Source organism: Oncorhynchus kisutch, linkage group LG26 (assembly GCF_002021735.2).
Source record: "Oncorhynchus kisutch isolate 150728-3 linkage group LG26, Okis_V2, whole genome shotgun sequence".
Lineage (NCBI taxonomy): Eukaryota > Metazoa > Chordata > Actinopteri > Salmoniformes > Salmonidae > Oncorhynchus > Oncorhynchus kisutch.
In genome coordinates, this window is record NC_034199.2 from 47,109,177 (window position 1) to 47,129,675 (window position 20,499).

At 47.4% G+C, this 20,499-nt stretch overlaps 1 protein-coding gene across 1 annotated transcript in view; it reads left to right on the plus strand.

Annotated features, from left to right (window-relative positions):
• LOC109875776 (integrin alpha-V-like) overlaps positions 1-20,499 on the plus strand; it is an 86,920-nt gene that overhangs the window by 46,003 nt on the left and 20,418 nt on the right. The window contains 10 exon segments of the mRNA XM_031805407.1: positions 2,797-2,849; positions 5,862-6,067; positions 8,010-8,144; positions 8,147-8,200; positions 9,821-9,866; positions 11,251-11,358; positions 11,745-11,800; positions 13,469-13,623; positions 16,678-16,815; positions 20,241-20,308. Coding sequence (XP_031661267.1) covers positions 2,797-2,849; positions 5,862-6,067; positions 8,010-8,144; positions 8,147-8,200; positions 9,821-9,866; positions 11,251-11,358; positions 11,745-11,800; positions 13,469-13,623; positions 16,678-16,815; positions 20,241-20,308 — 1,019 coding nt within the window.

The window sequence follows — 20,499 nt, forward strand, 5'->3', positions numbered from 1 at the left end:
CACACAGAGACAGGGAGTCAGTTACGGTCCACACAGAGACAGGGAGTCAGTTACGGTCCACACAGAGACAGGGAGTCAGTTACGGTCCACACAGAGACAGGGAGTCAGTTACGGTCCACACAGAGACAGGGAGTCGGTTACGGTCCACACAGAGACAGGGAGTCGGTTACGGTCCACACAGAGACAGGGAGTCGGTTACGGTCCACACAGAGACAGGGAGTCGGTTACGGTCCACACAGAGACAGGGAGTCCGTCACGGTCCACACAGAGACAGGGAGTCCGTCACGGTCCACACAGAGACAGGGAGTCTGTCACGGTCCACACAGAGACAGGGAGTCTGTCACGGTCCACACAGAGACAGGGAGTCTGTCACGGTCCACACAGAGACAGGGAGTCTGTCACGGTCCACACAGAGACAGGGAGTCTGTCACGGTCCACACAGAGACAGGGAGTCTGCCACGGTCCACACAGAGACAGGGAGTCTGTCACGGTCCACACAGAGACAGGGCGTCTGTCACGGTCCACACAGAGACAGGGAGTCTGTCACGGTCCACACAGAGACAGGGAGTCTGTCACGGTCCACACAGAGACAGGGAGTCTGTCACGGTCCACACAGAGACAGGGAGTCTGCCACGGTCCACACAGAGACAGGGAGTCTGTCACGGTCCACACAGAGACAGGGAGTCTGTCACGGTCCACACAGAGACAGGAAGTCTGTCACGGTCCACACAGAGACAGGGAGTCTGCCACGGTCCACACAGAGACAGGGAGTCTGTCACGGTCCACACAGAGACAGGGAGTCTGTCACGGTCCACACAGAGACAGGGAGTCTGTCACGGTCCACACAGAGACAGGGAGTCTGTCACGGTCCACACAGAGACAGGGAGTCTGCCACGGTCCACACAGAGACAGGGAGTCTGTCACGGTCCACACAGAGACAGGGAGTCTGTCACGGTCCACACAGAGACAGGGAGTCAGTTACGGTCCACACAGAGACAGGGAGTCAGTTACGGTCCACACAGAGACAGGGAGTCAGTTACGGTCCACACAGAGACAGGGAGTCCGTCACGGTCCACACAGAGACAGGGAGTCAGTTACGGTCCACACAGAGACAGGGAGTCAGTTACGGTCCACACAGAGACAGGGAGTCAGTTACGGTCCACACAGAGACAGGGAGTCAGTTACGGTCCACACAGAGACAGGGAGTCAGTTACGGTCCACACAGAGACAGGGAGTCAGTTACGGTCCACACAGAGACAGGGAGTCAGTTACGGTCCACACAGAGACAGGGAGTCCGTCACGGTCCACACAGAGACAGGGAGTCCGTCACGGTCCACACAGAGACAGGGAGTCCGTCACGGTCCACACAGAGACAGGGAGTCCGTCACGGTCCACACAGAGACAGGGAGTCCGTCACGGTCCACACAGAGACAGGGAGTCTGTCACGGTCCACACAGAGACAGGGAGTCTGTCACGGTCCACACAGAGACAGGGAGTCTGTCACGGTCCACACAGAGACAGGGAGTCTGTCACGGTCCACACAGAGACAGGGAGTCTGTCACGGTCCACACAGAGACAGGGAGTCTGCCACGGTCCACACAGAGACAGGGAGTCTGTCACGGTCCACACAGAGACAGGGAGTCTGTCACGGTCCACACAGAGACAGGGAGTCTGTCACGGTCCACACAGAGACAGGGAGTCTGTCACGGTCCACACAGAGACAGGGAGTCTGTCACGGTCCACACAGAGACAGGGAGTCTGTCACGGTCCACACAGAGACAGGGAGTCTGCCACGGTCCACACAGAGACAGGGAGTCTGTCACGGTCCACACAGAGACAGGGAGTCTGTCACGGTCCACACAGAGACAGGAAGTCTGTCACGGTCCACACAGAGACAGGGAGTCTGCCACGGTCCACACAGAGACAGGGAGTCTGTCACGGTCCACACAGAGACAGGGAGTCTGTCACGGTCCACACAGAGACAGGGAGTCTGTCACGGTCCACACAGAGACAGGGAGTCTGTCACGGTCCACACAGAGACAGGGAGTCTGTCACGGTCCACACAGAGACAGGGAGTCTGCCACGGTCCACACAGAGACAGGGAGTCTGTCACGGTCCACACAGAGACAGGGAGTCTGTCACGGTCCACACAGAGACAGGGAGTCTGTCACGGTCCACACAGAGACAGGGAGTCTGTCACGGTCCACACAGAGACAGGGAGTCTGCCACGGTCCACACAGAGACAGGGAGTCTGTCACGGTCCACACAGAGACAGGGAGTCGGTTACGGTCCACACAGAGACAGGGAGTCTGCCACGGTCCACACAGAGACAGGGAGTCAGTTACGGTCCACACAGAGACAGGGAGTCGGTTACGGTCCACACAGAGACAGGGAGTCCGCCACGGTCCACACAGAGACAGGGAGTCCATCACGGTCCACACAGAGACAGGGAGTCCATCACGGTCCACACAGAGACAGGGAGTCCGTCACGGTCCACACAGAGACAGGGAGTCTGTCACGGTCCACACAGAGACAGGGAGTCTGTCACGGTCCACACAGAGACAGGGAGTCTGTCACGGTCCACACAGAGACAGGGAGTCTGCCACGGTCCACACAGAGACAGGCAGTATGCCAAGGTCCACACAGAGACAGGGAGACCTTATTCAGCACCGTATTGGTCTCTGTAGTAAACCTTATTCAGCACCGTGTTGGTCTCTGTAGTAAACCTTATTCAGCACCGTATTGGTCTCTGTGGGGTGATGGTTAAACACATTGTATTTCTCCCTGTCTCCTCAGATGGCTGCCTACTTCGGCCATTCTGTGGCAGCGACCGACATCAATAACGATGGGTAAGTAATGATGGGAACACTGACTGCCATGTCCCAAAGGTCACCCTAATCCCTTATATAGTGCAATACATAGGGCAGAGCCCTATTGACCCTGGTGAAAAGTAGTGCACTATGTAGGGCCGGAGCCCTATGGACCCTGGTGAAAAGTAGTGCACTATGTAGGGCCGGAGCCCTATGGACCCTGGTGAAAAGTAGTGCACGACATAGGGCATAGGTTACCATTTGGGACTTGGGCTCTATCTTAGTAGGTTGTGGTGCAAAAGGACAACAAGTGTTTTTTATTGGACAAGGTAGTTTTGTTTATTTGTTGTGTTTGTTTTCTTGGTGTTTTACGGCGTTGCTCCTGGAGCATGTTAGTTAATGGTATAAATAGAGGGCCTGACTTTATACAAACTAAAAATCTATCAGCTCAAGGCGATAGATGTTCTCATCCTGTAGCAGAGCTCGCTAATTAATCTCTAGATGAAGACGCAGTCGTGACCGTATATGGGTAATGACACATCCTCTCCAGACTCCTGACTGTTTTCAGAAACAGTTGAATATCTTGGCCAAAAAAAATGGTAGTTTATTTCAGAAGTTCTCAAACCTTCTTTTTTTTGTGCCCTTTTGTGACCCCTTTTGTGACCCCTTTTGTGACCCCTTTTGGGACCCCTTTTGGGACCCCTTTTGTGACCCCTTTTGTGACCCCTTTTGGGACCCCTTTTGGGACCCCTTTTGGGACCCCTTTTGTGATAGCAAATTCACAACTTGAGTGGGATTCAAATAGAATACAAGGAGTTTTACTGTGAGTTCAGCAATGTATGGCTGGATGAAACAAGTCTCGGGCTCTGGAAAGGGACATTTTAATGCCTCTCAGCATGGGAGTTTAACATATTGCAGTTTTCAAGCTAATTTCCTGCAATTTTACACAGTTGTCAGTCAATTTTACACAGTTTTCAGTCAATTTTACACAGTTTTCAGTCAATTTTACACAGTTTTCAGTCAATTTTACAATGTTTTCAGTCAATTTTACACAGTTTGGGGCTGATTTTGTGTTGTTGCTGCAGCTTTAAAGCTAATATCCTGCCACACGTTTTGGGAAAAAAGATTAAATTACAGTGTATTTATGTCAAAAATATATCAAACAAAACGTTTTTGGTGGAAAACAAGTAGTATTGAGTCAAAAAATGTATAATTGGGGGATACCAATATCCCTGTGAGCCCCCCCAGGCACAAGTTACCCAGGACGAAAAACATGTGTAGATAATAACGTGCAAATAATATTATATTGTATTGTTTTACACCCTCTGAACATATTCCACAGATCCCTTGGCCAAAATATGTTTCATCTGGTGTCGTACCCCACTTTGTGAACCCATGGGTTATATCATTTACAGCGGGTAATAGATCCCTTTAACATTAGGGAATATTGTGTGTAGGTCAGGGCCATTAAACAGAACGAAGGGTTGGTTTCCTGAGCATAGACTAAACCCTTATTCCTGGACTTACAATGCAGTTTCGATGGAGGATCTCCATCTAATACTAGGCTGGATCTACAGTAAGTGTGTGAAACCAAGCCAATTATTATTTTATTTTTTTTAACATTTAGGGACTCAAAAGTAATTGGACAAACTAACATAAGCATAAATTAAATTAGGAATTTTGATACTTGGTTGCAAATCCTTTGCAGTCGATGACTGCCTGAAGCTGCGTTTCTTCCCTGGTGGGCTTTACTGCAGCGGCCTTCAGTTCTTGCTTGTTCTTGTGGCGTTTTGCCTTCAGCAAAGCGAAATGCTCAATTGGATTCAGGTCAGGTGATTGACTTGGCCGTTGCAGAACATTCCACTTGTTTGCCTTAAAAAAAAGAAAACGTATTAGTTTGCTTTCGCAGTATTGCTTCGGGTCATTGTTCATCTGTGAAGAAAGGTTTTGAACCATTTGGCTGAGCAAATAATAACCACTTCAGAATTCATCTTCATCTTCATCTTCTTCAGCTTCTGTCAACAGTCACATCCTCACTAAATACAAGGGAACCAGTTTCATTGACAGCCATACATGCCCACGCCCTAACACCACCTCCCGAGTGGCACAGTGGTTCTAAGGCATTGCATCTCAGTGCTAGAGGCATCACTACAGACCGTGGTTCGATTCCAGGCTGTATCACAACCGGCCGTGTTTAGGGAGTCCCATAGGGCGGCGCACAATTGGCCCCAACGTCGTCCTGGTTTTGCCAGCGGTAGGCTGTCATTGTAAATAATAATTTGTTCTTAACTGACTTGCCTAGTTAAATAAAGATTTAAATTAAATCATTTAAAAAATAAAACCTCCACCGTGATTCACAGTGGTTCCTTCCCTTCTCCATACATCTTCCCATCATTCTGGTACAAGTCGATCTTCGTCTCATCTGTCCATAGGATGTTATTCCAGAACTGTACAGGCTTTTTTTTGATTGTTGTTTGGGTGCAAACTCTAATCTGGCGTTCCTGTTTTTCCAGTGGTTTACATCTTGTGGTAAACCGTCTGTATTTACTCTGGTGAAGTGGGCTCTTGACTGACACAGATACTCCTGCCTCCTGGAGGGTGTTATTGATCTGGACCACTGTCATGAAAAGGGGTTTTTTATTCACCAGGGAAAGAATGATCCCTGTCATCCACCCTGGTCTTCCGGGCCTTTTGGTGTTCCTGAGCTTCTGTCTTTTTAGGAATGTACCAAATGCCAAACTTCAAATCATCTCCTTTTATCTGCCTACCTGTAAGTGAACTAATGAGGGAATAACACACCTGGCCATGGAGCAGCTGAGCAGACAATTGTCCAATTTACTTTTGGTCCCTTAACAATGGGGGGGGGGGCACATATAAAAAAGTGCTGTAATTCCTGCACCGTTGGATGTAAAGACACTCAAATGAAAACTGAAAGTCTTTCCACTCCTATTCATTATTTAATTTCAACTCCAATATGCTGTGATAGACAGCTAAAATAATAATAACTTGGTCAATCGGCAAAGATTTATGGACCTGACTGTCTCTCCTCAGGCTGGTGGATCTGTTTGTAGGGGCCCCTCTGTTCATGGACCGTGGTAGTGATGGGAAGCTGAGGGAGGTGGGTCAGGTGTCTGTGTTCCTGGGGAAAGGAGGCTTCTCCTTCCACACACCCATCACACTGAGTGGGACAGAGATCTACTCACGCTTCGGCAGTTCTATCGCCACACTGGGGGACCTGGATATGGATGGCTTCAACGGTATGTATGAGGCCTCAACAGTATGTATGAGGTTTTAACGGTATGTATGAGGCCTTAACGGTATGTATGAGGCCTCAACAGTATGTATGAGGCCTCAACAGTATGTATGAGGCCTCAACAGTATGTATGAGGTTTTAACGGTATATATGAGGCCTCAACGGTATGTATGAGGCCTCAACAGTATGTATGAGGCCTCAACAGTATGTATGAGGTTTTAACGGTATGTATGAGGCCTCAACGGTATGTATGAGGCCTCAACAGTATGTATGAGGTTTTAACGGTATGTATGAGGCCTCAACGGTATGTATGAGGCCTCAGCGGTATGTATGAGGTTTTAACGGTATGTATGAGGCCTCAGTGGTATGTATGATGGCTTAACGGTATGTATGAGGCCTTAACGGTATGTATGAGGCCTTAACGGTATTTATGAGGCCTTAACGGTATGTATGAGGCCTCAACGGTATGTATGAGGTTTTAACGGTATGTATGAGGCCTCAACGGTATGTATGAGGCCTCAACAGTATGTATGAGGTTTTAACGGTATATATGAGGCCTCAACGGTATGTATGAGGCCTCAACAGTATGTATGAGGCCTCAACAGTATGTATGAGGTTTTAACGGTATGTATGAGGCCTCAACGGTATGTATGAGGCCTCAACAGTATGTATGAGGTTTTAACGGTATGTATGAGGCCTCAACGGTATGTATGAGGCCTCAGCGGTATGTATGAGGTTTTAACGGTATGTATGAGGCCTCAGTGGTATGTATGATGGCTTAACGGTATGTATGAGGCCTTAACGGTATGTATGAGGCCTTAACGGTATTTATGAGGCCTTAACGGTATGTATGAGGCCTCAACGGTATGTATGAGGTTTTAACGGTATGTATGAGGCCTCAACAGTATGTATGAGGTTTTAACGGTATGTATGAAGCCTCAACGGTATGTATGAGGCCTCAACGGTATGTATGAGGTTTTAACGGTATGTATGAGGCCTCAGTGGTATGTATAAGGCCTCAGTGGTATGTATGAGGCCTCAATGGTATGTATGAGGCCTTAACGGTATGAGGCCTTAACGGTGTGAGGCCTTAATGGTATGAGTCCTTAACGGTATGTATGAGGCCTCAACGGTATGTATGAGGCCTCAACGGTATGCATTAGGCCTCAACGGTATGTATGAGGCCTCAACGGTATGCATTAGGCCTCAACGGTATGTATGAGGCCTTAATGGTATGAGTCCTTAACGGTATGTATGAGGCCTTAACGGTATGAGTCCTTAACGGTATATCTAAGGCCTTAATGGTATGTCTGAGGCCTTAACGGTATGTCTGAGGCCTTAACGGTATGTCTGAGGCCTTAACAGTATGTCTGAGGCCTTAATGGTATGAGGCCTTAATGGTATGAGGCCTTAACGGTATGTCTGAGGCCTTAATGGTGAGGCCTTAATTAACAGTATGTCTGAGGCCTTAATGGTATGAGGCCTTAACAGTATGTCTGAGGCCTTAATGGTATGTCTGAGGCCTTAATGGTATGAGGCCTTAACGGTATGTCTGAGGCCTTAACTGTATGTCTGATGTCTGAGGCCTTAACGGTATGTCTGAGGCCTTAACGGTATGTCTGAGGCCTTAACAGTATGTTTGAGGCCTTAACGGTATGTCTGAGGATTCAACTGTATGAGTCCTTAACAGTATGAGTCTTTAACGTTATGAGTCCTTAACGTTATGTATGAGGCCTCAACGGTATAAGGCAACGACAGGTGCCTGGTTCTTTAGCAAAATAACAGAAACTTTACGAAAGTTCACAGGTTGTTTAATGAAATTTGTGGCTTTTTGGGGGAAAGTTACCTCATACTATTCAGGGAGATCCTCTGGTTTGACGACAATGACCAAACCATCATTAAGGGTTGTTGATGATCTTCCTTCCTGTAATGTTTCTCTGTTCCAGACATTGCCATAGCTGCACCCTACGGCGGGCAGAAGCACAGGGGCCTAGTGTACATCCACAATGGGAGGGCTGCAGGGCCTGACCCAGTGCCTTCTCAGGTCCTAGAGGGGAGGTGGGCCTCCTCTTACATGCCCCCAGCTTTGGATACTCCCTGCACGGAGCCACCGATATTGACCAGAATGGATACCCAGGTATTTTGATACTAGATGGATACCCAGGTAGTTTGATACTAGAATGTATACCCAGGTAGTTTGATACTAGAGTGGATACCCAGGTAGTTTGATACTAGTATGGATACCCAGGTAGTTTGATACTAGAATGGATACCCAGGTAGTTTGATACTAGAATGGATACCCAGGTAGTTTGATACTAGAATGGATACCCAGGTAGTTTGATACTAGAATGTATACCCAGGTAGTTTGATACTAGAATGGATACCCAGGTAGTTTGATACTAGAATGGATACCCAGGTAGTTTGATACTAGAATGGATACCCAGGTAGTTTGAAACTAGAATGGATACCCAGGTAGTTTGATACTAGAATGGATACCCAGGTAGTTTGATACTAGAATGGATACCCAGGTAGTTTGATACTAGAATGGATACCCAGGTAGTTTGATACTAGAATGGATACCCAGGTAGTTTGATACTAGAATGGATACCCAGGTAGTTTGATACTAGAATGGATACCCAGGTAGTTTGATACTAGAATGGATACCCAGGTAGTTTGATACTAGAATGGATACCCAGGTAGTTTGATACTAGAATGGATACCCAGGTAGTTTGACACTAGAAAGGATACCCAGGTAGTTTGATACTAGAATGGATACCCAGGTAGTTTGACACTAGAATGGATACCCAGGTAGTTTGATACTAGAATGGATACCCAGGTAGTTTGATACTAGAATGGATACCCAGGTAGTTTGATACTAGAATGGATACCCAGGTAGTTTGATACTAGAATGGATACCCAGGTAGTTTGATACTAGAATGGATACCCAGGTAGTTTGACACTAGAAAGGATACCCAGGTAGTTTGATACTATAATGGATACCCAGGTATTTTGATACTAGAATGGATACCCAGGTAGTTTGATACTAGAATGGGTACCCAGGTAGTTTGATACTAGAATGGATACCGAGGCTTCCTTACGGGAGGTTGGAGTGTCGTAGAAAAATCGTAAATGAGTCCAGCTCTGCTAGTTTTTTCCTGGGTTTATGGTTCCTGAATGCTTACGAATTGTTGCTTGGTAAACCTGCTGTCATTATACTGATGTGTTTCTATCCCCTCTCCCTTCTTTACCTCTCTCTCCCCCCCTCTCTACCTCCCCCCCCTCTCTACCTCTCCCCCCCTCTCTCTCTCCCCCCTCTCTACCTCTCTCTCCCCCCTCTCTACCTCTCCCCCCCCCTCTCTACCTCCCCCCTCTCTACCTCTCTCCCCCTCCCCCCCCCCTCTACCTCCCCTCTCTCCCCCCTCTCTCTACCTCTCTGCCCCTCTCCCTTCTCTACCTCTCTCTCCCCCCTCTCTACCTCTCCCCCCCTCTCTACCTCTCTCCCTCCCTCTTCTCTACCTCCCCCCTCTCTACCCCCCCCTCTCTACCTCTCCCCCCTCTCTACCCCCCCCCTATCTACCCCCTCCGCTCTCTACCTCTCTCTCCCCCCCTTCTCTACCTCTCTCTCCCCCTTCTCTACCTCTCTCCCCCCCTTCTCTACCTCTCTCTCCCCCTCCCCCCTCTCTACCTCTCTCTCCCCCTCCCCCCTCTCTACCTCCCCCCTCTCCCATCTACCTCTCTCTCCCCCTCTCCACCACAGACTTAATAGTGGGTGTATTTGGTGCAGACAAAGCAGTTCTATACAGGTACAGTAGTGCTGTGGTTTCCTTTGATGTTCCACATGCCTTCAATGTACTGTTCTTCATGATCCATCTCACCTAAACCATGTTTCTGTTTCATTTAAAGTATCCCACATGATTTATATGCAATTAGTGGCACATTTAAGCCTTTAGTAGCTGTTTCTCATTTAAAAAGTGAATGTGTTTGGTGAACAAAGTCCACATTAAGCCTTAATAGCGTACATATTATACAGGCGTTCCACAACACAGACATATACAGTATAGATTTGACATGCAATACTGAACAACTCCTAAAGGATCAACCGGTGAATTGATCCGATAGCTAAGCTCTGTTGTTATGGTCGTGACCGATGGCCACGTATAGATGAGTGAGTTTCTCTCCCGCTGGCTGACTGGCTGTGAGAGCAGAGACCTGTGCTGCTAGAGGACTTCCAACAAACACCAGATTGCTCTCTTTTTATTGAACAGCTTTTACCAACGCTCCTCCCTGTACGGTGTTCAAATCAAATCAAATCAAATTTATTTATATAGCCCTTCGTATATCAGCTGATATCTCAAAGTGCTGTACAGAAACCCAGCCTAAAACCCCAAACAGCAAGCAATGCAGGTGTAGAAGCACGGTGGCTAGGAAAAACTCCCTAGAAAGGCCAATACCTAGGAAGAAACCTAGAGAGGAACCAGGCTATGTGGGGTGGCCAGTCCTCTTCTGGCTGTGCCGGGTGGAGATTATAACAGAACATGGCCAAGATGTTCAAATGTTCATAAATGACCAGCATGGTCGAATAATAATAAGGCAGAACAGTTGAAACTGGAGCAGCAGCACAGTCAGGTGGAAGTTGAAACTGGAGCAGCAGCATGGCCAGGTGGACTGGGGACAGCAAGGAGTCATCATGTCAGGTAGTCTTGGGGCATGGTCCTAGGGCTCAGGTCCTCCGAGAGAGAGAAAGAAAGAGAGAAGGAGAGAATTAGAGAACGCACACTTAGATTCACACAGGACACCGGATAGGACAGGAGAAGTACTCCAGATATAACAAACTGACCCCAGCCCCCCGACACATAAACTACTGCAGCATAAATACTGGAGGCTGAGACAGGAGGGGTCAGGAGACACTGTGGCCCCATCCGAGGACACCCCCGGACAGGGCCAAACAGGAAGGATATAACCCCACCCACTTTGCCAAAGCACAGCCCCCACACCACTAGAGGGATATCTTCAACCACCAACTTACCATCCTGAGAGTGTTGACCGGTCACTGGTGAGGTCTGACCTCAACACGATGAGATCTTAGTCTCTATTGAAGCTCTCTGATGTTGACTTGAGGCACCCCCCCCCCCCTGCTCACTGTTCTGTATATGGCATGTAAGCTTGACTTCTGACCCCACCCCCCAGGGCCCGGCCCGTCATCAGTGTTAACGCCTCCCTGGACATCAGCCCTCAGATCCTCAACCCAGAGGAAAGGAGCTGCAAGCTGCCTGACAGTGACACTAAAGTGTCCTGGTGAGTAATATAATTTGATTTTCATTTTTTAAATAGATATTTATGTCTGTGTGTGATGATATGGTCCATATCAGGGGCTGCATTGAGGAGCCAAAATGTTATGAACTTCCTCTCTGGTAACGTTCCTGTCTAACTTTCAGACAGACTTCCTCTCTGGTAACGTCCTGTCTAACTGTCAGAGAGACTTCCTCTCTGGTAACATCCTGTCTAACTGTCAGACAGACTTCCTCTCTGGTAACGTCCTGTCTAACTGTCAGACAGACAGAGCTGATGTCGGAAACATGCAACATGTTTATCTAGCTACCGTTCGGTGTTAGAGAACACTATGGCCTTTGCTTTAGAGTTCAATCTGATTCGTTTTTGGTCATATCTTGTTCTCCCCTCAGTTTCAAAGTGAAGTACTGTCTTAAAGCGAGTGGAAGAGGTGCACCAGATTCACTGAGTAAGTATCTGAAGGACATCTTCTACTACTAGTACTCTACGCTACGTTGGCGCCCCCTACGGGGCTCTGCTACTCAACGAATGCTACTCGGAGATATAGTGTTACAGCACAGCGGTTGCTTCTCCCCTGTCGACAAGCTGTTCTCTCAGAGAAACTCCTGTTAGATCGCAAAAACACAGCTGTCTGTCCCTCTACTTCTCTGAAATAGTGCCTATGTCCCCAAAAGACGCCCTTATTCCCTACATTGTGCACTACTTTTTGGACCAGAGCCCTGTGGAACCTGGTCAAAAGTAGTGCACTATAACGGGATTAGGATGCCATGTAGGATGCATGGAGTAGCTATAGCGCCACATCTCGCCTCCTGAGTCTCTGTAGACACATCATGTCTGGCTGTTACCCAGCCTGTTACCCAGCCTGTTAGATCATAACTTCAGGCTAGCCCTGCGGCCTGTTAGATCATAGCTTCAGGCTAGCCCTGCGGCCTGTTAGATCATAGCTTCAGGCTAGCCCTGCGGCCTGTTAGATCATAGCTTCATGCTAGCCCTGCGGCCTGTTAGATCATAGCTTCAGGCTAGCCCTGCGGCCTGTTAGATCATAGCTTCAGGCTAGCCCTGCAGCCTGTTAGATCATAGCTTCAGGCTAGCAGTGCGGCCTGTTATATCATAGCTTCAGGCTAGCAGTGCGGCCTGTTAGATCATAGCTTCAGGCTAGCAGTGCTTCCTGTTAGATCATAGCTTCAGGCTAGCAGTGCTTCCTGTTAGATCATAGCTTCAGGCTAGCCCTGAGGCCTGTTAGATCATAGCTTCAGGCTAGCCCTGCGGCCTGTTAGATCATAGCTTCAGGCTAGCCCTGCGGCCTGTTAGATCATAGCTTCAGGCTAGCCCTGAGGCCTGTTAGATCATAGCTTCAGGCTAACAGTGCAGCCTGTTAGAGACTCCGGGGAAGTGGATAAAGGGCCTCATTGCCAACATCCCAAAGTATCCCTTTAACTAAAAGCTACCCTGATTATCTGCATTGACCCTTTTGGCACAAACGTTTTTGACTCATCACATACACTGCTGCTAGTGTTTATTATCTATCCTGTTTCCTCGTCACTTTATTCCTAGTTATATCTACCATAATTACCTCATACTCCTGCACATCGACCTGGCACTGGTACCCCATGTATATAGCCAAGTTATCGTTACTCATTGTGTATTGGTGCTTTGTGCTTCTACACCTGCATTGCTTGCTGTTTGGGGTTTTAGGCTGGGTTTCTGTACAGCACTTTGAGATATCAGCTGATGTACGAAGGGCTATATAAATAAATACATTCGTTGGCCCACCTCTCCTACTCAACAAATAAATATAAATACATAAATAAATAAATACAATTTATAAATACATTTGATTTGATTCTTAATATTACTTGTGTTATTACTTTTCTATTATTTTTCTATTTTAAGTAAAGTAAGTAAGTTAAGTAAGCCATTTCACTGTTAGTCTCCAGCTGTTGATACGAAGCATGTGAAAAATACAATTTGATTTGATTTGTCTTTCGGAAACTAGTATTTCCCCTGAAAGCATTGCTTGTATCACACTAGTGCCATGAGTGTAAAACTAGCTGTCAGCGACTGTTTTAGTCACTAACCAGGCCTCATGTTTACCGTCTGTCTGTGTACTTGTCAGACTTCCAGGTTCACCTTGTCCTGGATAGACTCAAACACAAGGGGGCGACAAAGAGAGTTCTGTTCCTCCACAGCAAAACTTCCCAGTACACAAAAAACATGACGGTCAGCAACGGCCAAGGACCAGCCTGCGAGGAGCAAGAAGCCTTCCTCATAGTGAGTTACTGTTGTTTAAGTATTGCTCGAGGCCCCTGGTGTCAAACTCATTCCACGGAGGGCCCAGTATCTACGGGTTTTCGCTCCTCCCTTGTCCTTGATTGAATTAAAGTCACTGATTAGTAAGGAATTTCCCCTCACCTGGTTGTCTAGGTCTTAATTGAAAGGAAAAAACAAAAACCAGCAGACACTAGGCCCTCCATGGAATGAGATTGACACCTCTGCTGTGTAGGTCTTCCTTATAGTGAGTGATGCTGAGCAATGCACTTGTTTTATTGTCCTGTGTGCATGGAATGTGTTGAGCACTCTGATACCCTTTACACAGTGCTGAGCTGAGCCACGGTGAGCTGTACTATGTTGGCCTGGCGTAGCCCGTAGTTCCTCTTAACCACACTGGACAATCTGAAAGAAAACATCGGTGACAGGACAGTAGGGTTCTGGTCGGCATGACTCCTACGTTTACAACTTCACTGCTTTGCTTAACTGTTTACTAAACACTACTAGGGATGGTCTTGCGTAATCGAGTTTTCAAACTGTAACCAGAGATATTCTAAGCTATTTGTTGGAATGTGCTTCGTGGTTGTCCAGTTTTATTTGGTTTGTTAATGCTTTCTTAAAGATGATGCTAATTTGCTTTGACTCTCGTGTTCCATTTGTACATGTGCATTTGCGGGGCACAACCAAAAATAAACCAAGGCAAGCATCACACAGTTCTTATCCTTAAATTTCCTTTCCCCTCTCCTCCATGTCTCACTCACTCGTGTTCCTATCGCTCCCTTTAAACACACATGTGCACACACAAGCTCCCGTAGGCCTACAGAAATAAATGCCTATAAAAACATATCTACCTGATGTTATACGCAACCTACATTCCTTGCCAAATTCTGACAGTTTTATCACAAATTGTAAATAGACTGGTGGGTCAGACCCACCTTTGCCTCCAGAACAGACTGAATTCTTCAGGGCATGGATTCTACAAGTTGTCCAATACATGTGTTGCTCAATTGGTATCAAGGGACCTAAGGTGTGCCAGGAACATATTCCTCACACCATTACACCACCCCCACCACCAGCCGGTACCGTTGACACCAGACAGGATGAGTCCATGGAGTCACGCTGCTTACGCCAAATCATGACTCTGCCATCAGCATGACGCAACAGGAAGTGAGGTTTGTCGGACCAGGTGATGTTTTTCCACTCCTCAGTTGTCCAGTGTTGGTGATGCCCACTGGAGCCTCTTCTTCTTGTTTTTAGCTGATAGGAACCCGGTGTGGTCGTCTGCTGCAGTATCCCCTCCGTGACGAAAACAGATGAGTTGTGTTTTTAGAGATGCCGATCTGCACACCACTGTTGTACTGCGCTGTCATTGGCCTGTTTGTGGCCCGCCTGTTAGCTTGAACCATTCTTGCCATTCTCCTTTGACCTCTCTCATCAACAATATGTTTTTGTCCACAGCACTGCAGCTGACTGGACGATTTTTGTTTGTCGTATTATTCGCTGTCACTCAAGAGGATGGCCATTTCTGAGACACTGGATTGGACATGACTGACACTGACGATTATACCACGCTTAAAGCTGCTTAGGTCACTTGCCCATTCTGACGTTCCATCAAACAGCAACTGAATGCCTTAATGTCCGTCTGCCTGGTTTATATAGCAAGTCATGGCCACGTCACTCACTGTCTGTCAGAACAGAATTTTGGAAAATTCAAAAGAACAGGCAGAATAAACTAAATTGAACATCTATGTGTGTATATATATCTATATATAGAGAGGAAGTCTGTCTGACAGTTATATATATCTATATATAGAGAGAGAGGAAGTCTGTCTGACAGTTATATATATCTATATATAGGGAGGAAGTCTGTCTGACAGTTATATATATCTATATATAGAGAGGAAGTCTGTCTGACAGTTATATATATCTATATATAGGGAGAGAGGAAGTTTGTCTGACAGTTATATATATAACCAGTTGATATTAGTGTGTTCCATGATATAATATAACCAGTTGATATTAGTGTGTTCCATGATATAATATAACCAGTTGATATTAGTGTGTTCCATGATATAATATAACCAGTTGATATTAGTGTGTTCCATGATATAATATAACCAGTTGATATTAGTGTGTTCCATGATATAATATAACCAGTTGATATTAGTGTGTTCCATGATATAATATAACCAGTTGATATTAGTGTGTTCCATGATATAATATAACCAGTTGATATTAGTGTGTTCCATGATATAATATAACCAGTTGATATTAGTGTGTTCCATGATATAATATAACCAGTTGATATTAGTGTGTTCCATGATATAATATAACCAGTTGATATTAGTGTGTTCCATGATATAATATAACCAGTTGATATTAGTGTGTTCCATGATATAATATAACCAGTTGATATTAGTGTGTTCCATGATATAATATAACCAGTTGATATTAGTGTGTTCCATGATATAATATAACCAGTTGATATTAGTGTGTTCCATGATATAATATAACCAGTTGATATTAGTGTGTTCCATGATATAATATAACCAGTTGATATTAGTGTGTTCCATGATATAATATAACCAGTTGATATTAGTGTGTTCCATGATATAATATAACCAGTTGATATTAGTGTGTTCCATGATATAATATAACCAGTTGATATTAGTGTGTTCCATGATATAATATAACCAGTTGATATTAGTGTGTTCCATGATATAATATAACCAGTTGATATTAGTGTGTTCCATGATATAATATAACCAGTTGATATTAGTGTGTTCCATGATATAATATAACCAGTTGATATTAGTGTGTTCCATGATATAATATAACCAGTTGATATTAGTGTGTTCCATGATATAATATAACCAGTTGATATTAGTGTGTTCCATGATATAATATAACCAGTTGATATTAGTGTGTTCCATGATATAATATAACCAGTTGATATTAGTGTGTTCCATGATATAATATAACCAGTTGATATTAGTGTGTTCCATGATATAATATAACCATATATAATGATATAATATAATATAACTTGCTCTGCAGGATGACTCTGAGTTCCGGGACAAGATCACTCCCATCTCTGTGTTCATGGAGTTTAGTCTGGACTACCAGCAGGCAGCAGATAAGACCGGCCTACTGCCTATCCTGGAGCAGACTACCACCACCAACATCTCCAAACAGGTACACATATGTATTTAACTAAGGATACATCCCAAATGGCACCCTATTCTCTATATAGTGCACAGGGTTCTGGTCAAAACTAGTGTGCCATATAGGGAGTCGGGAGCCATTTGGGAAGGACGGTAACTGTTGTGATCAGGTATAGAGTAACACATGGTGAGAGGTGGGTCACATGGTGAGAGGGAGAGGTGGGTCACATGGTGAGAGGTGGGTCACATGGTGAGAGGGAGAGGTGGGTCACATGGTGAGTAGGAGAGGTGGGTCACATGGTGAGAGGGAGAGGTGGGTCACATGGTGAGTAGGAGAGGTGGGTCACATGGTGAGTAGGAGAGGTGGGTCACATGGTGAGAGGGAGAGGTGGGTCACATGGTGAGAGGGAGAGGTGGGTCACATGGTGAGTAGGAGTGGTGGGTCACATGGTGAGTAGGAGAGGTGGGTCACATGGTGAGTAGGAGAGGTGGGTCACATGGTGAGTAGGAGAGGTGTGTCACATGGTGAGTAGGAGAGTTGGGTCACATGGTGAGTAGGAGAGGTGGGTCACATGGTGAGAGGGAGAGGTGGGTCACATGGTGAGAGGGAGAGGTGGGTCACATGGTGAGTGGGAGAGGTGGGTCACATGGTGAGTGGGAGAGGTGGGTCACATGGTGAGAGGGAGAGGTGGGTCACATGGTGAGTGGGAGAGGTGGGTCACATGTTGAGAGGGAGAGGTGGGTCACATGGTGAGTGGGAGAGGTGGGTCACATGGTGAGTGGGAGAGGTGGGTCACATGGTGAGTAGGAGAGGTGGGTCACATGGTGAGTAGGAGAGGTGGGTCACATGGTGAGTAGGAGAGGTGGGTCACATGGTGAGTAGGAGAGGTGGGTCACATGGTGAGTAGGAGAGGTGGGTCACATGGTGAGTAGGAGAGGTGGGTCACATGGTGAGTCGGAGAGGTGGGTCACATGGTGAGTCGGAGAGGTGGGTCACATGGTGAGTCGGAGAGGTGGGTCACATGGTCACATGTTGAATAGGAGAGGTGGGTCACATGGTGAGCAGGAGAGGTGGGTCACATGGTCACATGGTGAGTAGGAGAGATGGGTCACATGGTGAGTAGGAGAGATGGGTCACATGGTGAGTAGGAGAGTTGGGTCACATGGTGAGTAGCAGAGGCGTGTCACGTGGTCACATGGTTAGTAGGAGAGGTGAGTCACATGGTGAGTAGGAGAGGTGGGTCACATGTTTGGTAGGAGAGGTGGGTCACATGGTGAGTTGGAGAGGTGAGTCACATGGTCACATGGTGAGTAGGAGAGGTGGGTCACATGGTTAGTAGGAGAGGTGGGTCACATGGTTAGTAGGAGAGGCGGGTCACATGGTGAGTAGGAGAGGTGTGTCACATGGTGAGTAGGAGAGGTGGGTCACATGGTGAGTATGAGAGGTGGGTCACATGATGAGTAGGAGAGGTGGGTCACATGGTCACATGGTGTGTAGGAGAGGTGGGTCACATGGTGAGTAGGAGAGGTGGGTCACATGGTGAGTGGGAGAGGTGGGTCACATGGTGAGTGGGAGAGGTGGGTCACATGGTGAGTGGGAGAGGTGGGTCACATGGTGAGTGGGAGAGGTGGGTCACATGGTGAGAGGGAGAGGTGGGTCACATGTTGAGAGGGAGAGGTGGGTCACATGGTGAGTGGGAGAGGTGGGTCACATGGTGAGTGGGAGAGGTGGGTCACATGGTGAGTAGGAGAGGTGGGTCACATGGTGAGTAGGAGAGGTGGGTCACATGGTGAGTAGGAGAGGTGGGTCACATGGTGAGTAGGAGAGGTGGGTCACATGGTGAGTCGGAGAGGTGGGTCACATGGTGAGTCGGAGAGGTGGGTCACATGGTGAGTCGGAGAGGTGGGTCACATGGTCACATGTTGAATAGGAGAGGTGGGTCACATGGTGAGCAGGAGAGGTGGGTCACATGGTCACATGGTGAGTAGGAGAGATGGGTCACATGGTGAGTAGGAGAGATGGGTCACATGGTGAGTAGGAGAGTTGGGTCACATGGTGAGTAGCAGAGGCGTGTCACGTGGTCACATGGTTAGTAGGAGAGGTGAGTCACATGGTGAGTAGGAGAGGTGGGTCACATGTTTGGTAGGAGAGGTGGGTCACATGGTGAGTTGGAGAGGTGAGTCACATGGTCACATGGTGAGTAGGAGAGGTGGGTCACATGGTTAGTAGGAGAGGTGGGTCACATGGTTAGTAGGAGAGGCGGGTCACATGGTGAGTAGGAGAGGTGTGTCACATGGTGAGTAGGAGAGGTGGGTCACATGGTGAGTATGAGAGGTGGGTCACATGATGAGTAGGAGAGGTGGGTCACATGGTCACATGGTGTGTAGGAGAGGTGGGTCACATGGTGAGTAGGAGAGGTGGGTCACATGGTGAGTAGGAGAGGTGGGTCACATGGTGAGTAGGAGAGGTGGGTCACATGGTGAGTAAGGAGAGGTGGGTCACATGGTGAGTAGGAGAGGTGGGTCACATGGTGAGTAGGAGAGGTGGGTCACATGGTCACATGGTGAGTAGGAGAGGTGTGTCACATGGTAAGTAGGAGAGGTGGGTCACATGGTGAGTAGGAGAGGTGGGTCACATGGTGAGTAGGAGAGGTGGGTCACATGGTTAGTAGGAGAGGTGGGTCACATGGTTAGTAGGAGAGGTGGGTCACATGGTGAGTAGGAGAGGTGGGTCACATGGTCACATGGTGAGTAGGAGAGGTGTGTCACATGGTAAGTAGCAGAGAGGGTCACATGGTTAGTAGGAGAGGTGGGTCACATGGTGAGTAAGAGAGATCGGTCACATGGTGAGTAGGAGAGGTGGGTCACATGGTGAGTAGGAGAGGTGGGTCACATGGTGAGTAGGAGAGGTGGGTCACATGGTGAGTAGGAGAGGTGGGTCACATGGTCACATGGTGAGTAGGAGAGGTGTGTCACATGGTAAGTAGGAGAGGTGGGTCACATGGTTAGTAGGAGAGGTGGGTCACATGGTGAGTAGGAGAGGTGGGTCACATGGTCACACGGTGAGTAGGAGAGGTGGGTCACATGGTTAGTAGGAGAGGTGGGTCACATGGTTAGTAGGAGAGGTGGGTCACATGGTGAGTAGGAGAGGTGGGTCACATGGTCACATGGTTAGTAGGAGAGGTGGGTCACATGGTCACATGGTGAGTAAGAGAGATCGGTCGCATGGTGAGTAGGAGAGGTGGGTTACATGGTGAGTAGGAGAGGTGGGTCACATGGTGAGTAGGAGAGGTGGGTCACATGGTGAGTAGGAGAGGTGGGTCACATGGTGAGTAGGAGAGGTGGGTCACATGGTGAGTAGGAGAGGTGGGTCACATGGTGAGTAGGAGAGGTGGGTCACATGGTGAGTAGGAGAGGTGGGTTAACAAACTTTCTGCTTGTGACACTGTTTTTCAGGCCCATGTCCTACTGGACTGTGGAGATGACAACATCTGCAAGCCAGACCTCAAGCTGTCTGTAGTGAGGTGAGTGGTCTGTCACTTGTTAAGTTACCTCCTCTTCCAGGATCTCATGCCACATTCATTCATTCCTATAACAGCTAGCCAAGTCGAGCTGTTTTGGTCTGGTTACACATCCACCCTAGTTGTTGAAACCATGTTGGAAAGGACAAAGTGATGTAGAATATCTCAGCCAGCACAGTAAGGTTCTGGTTGGC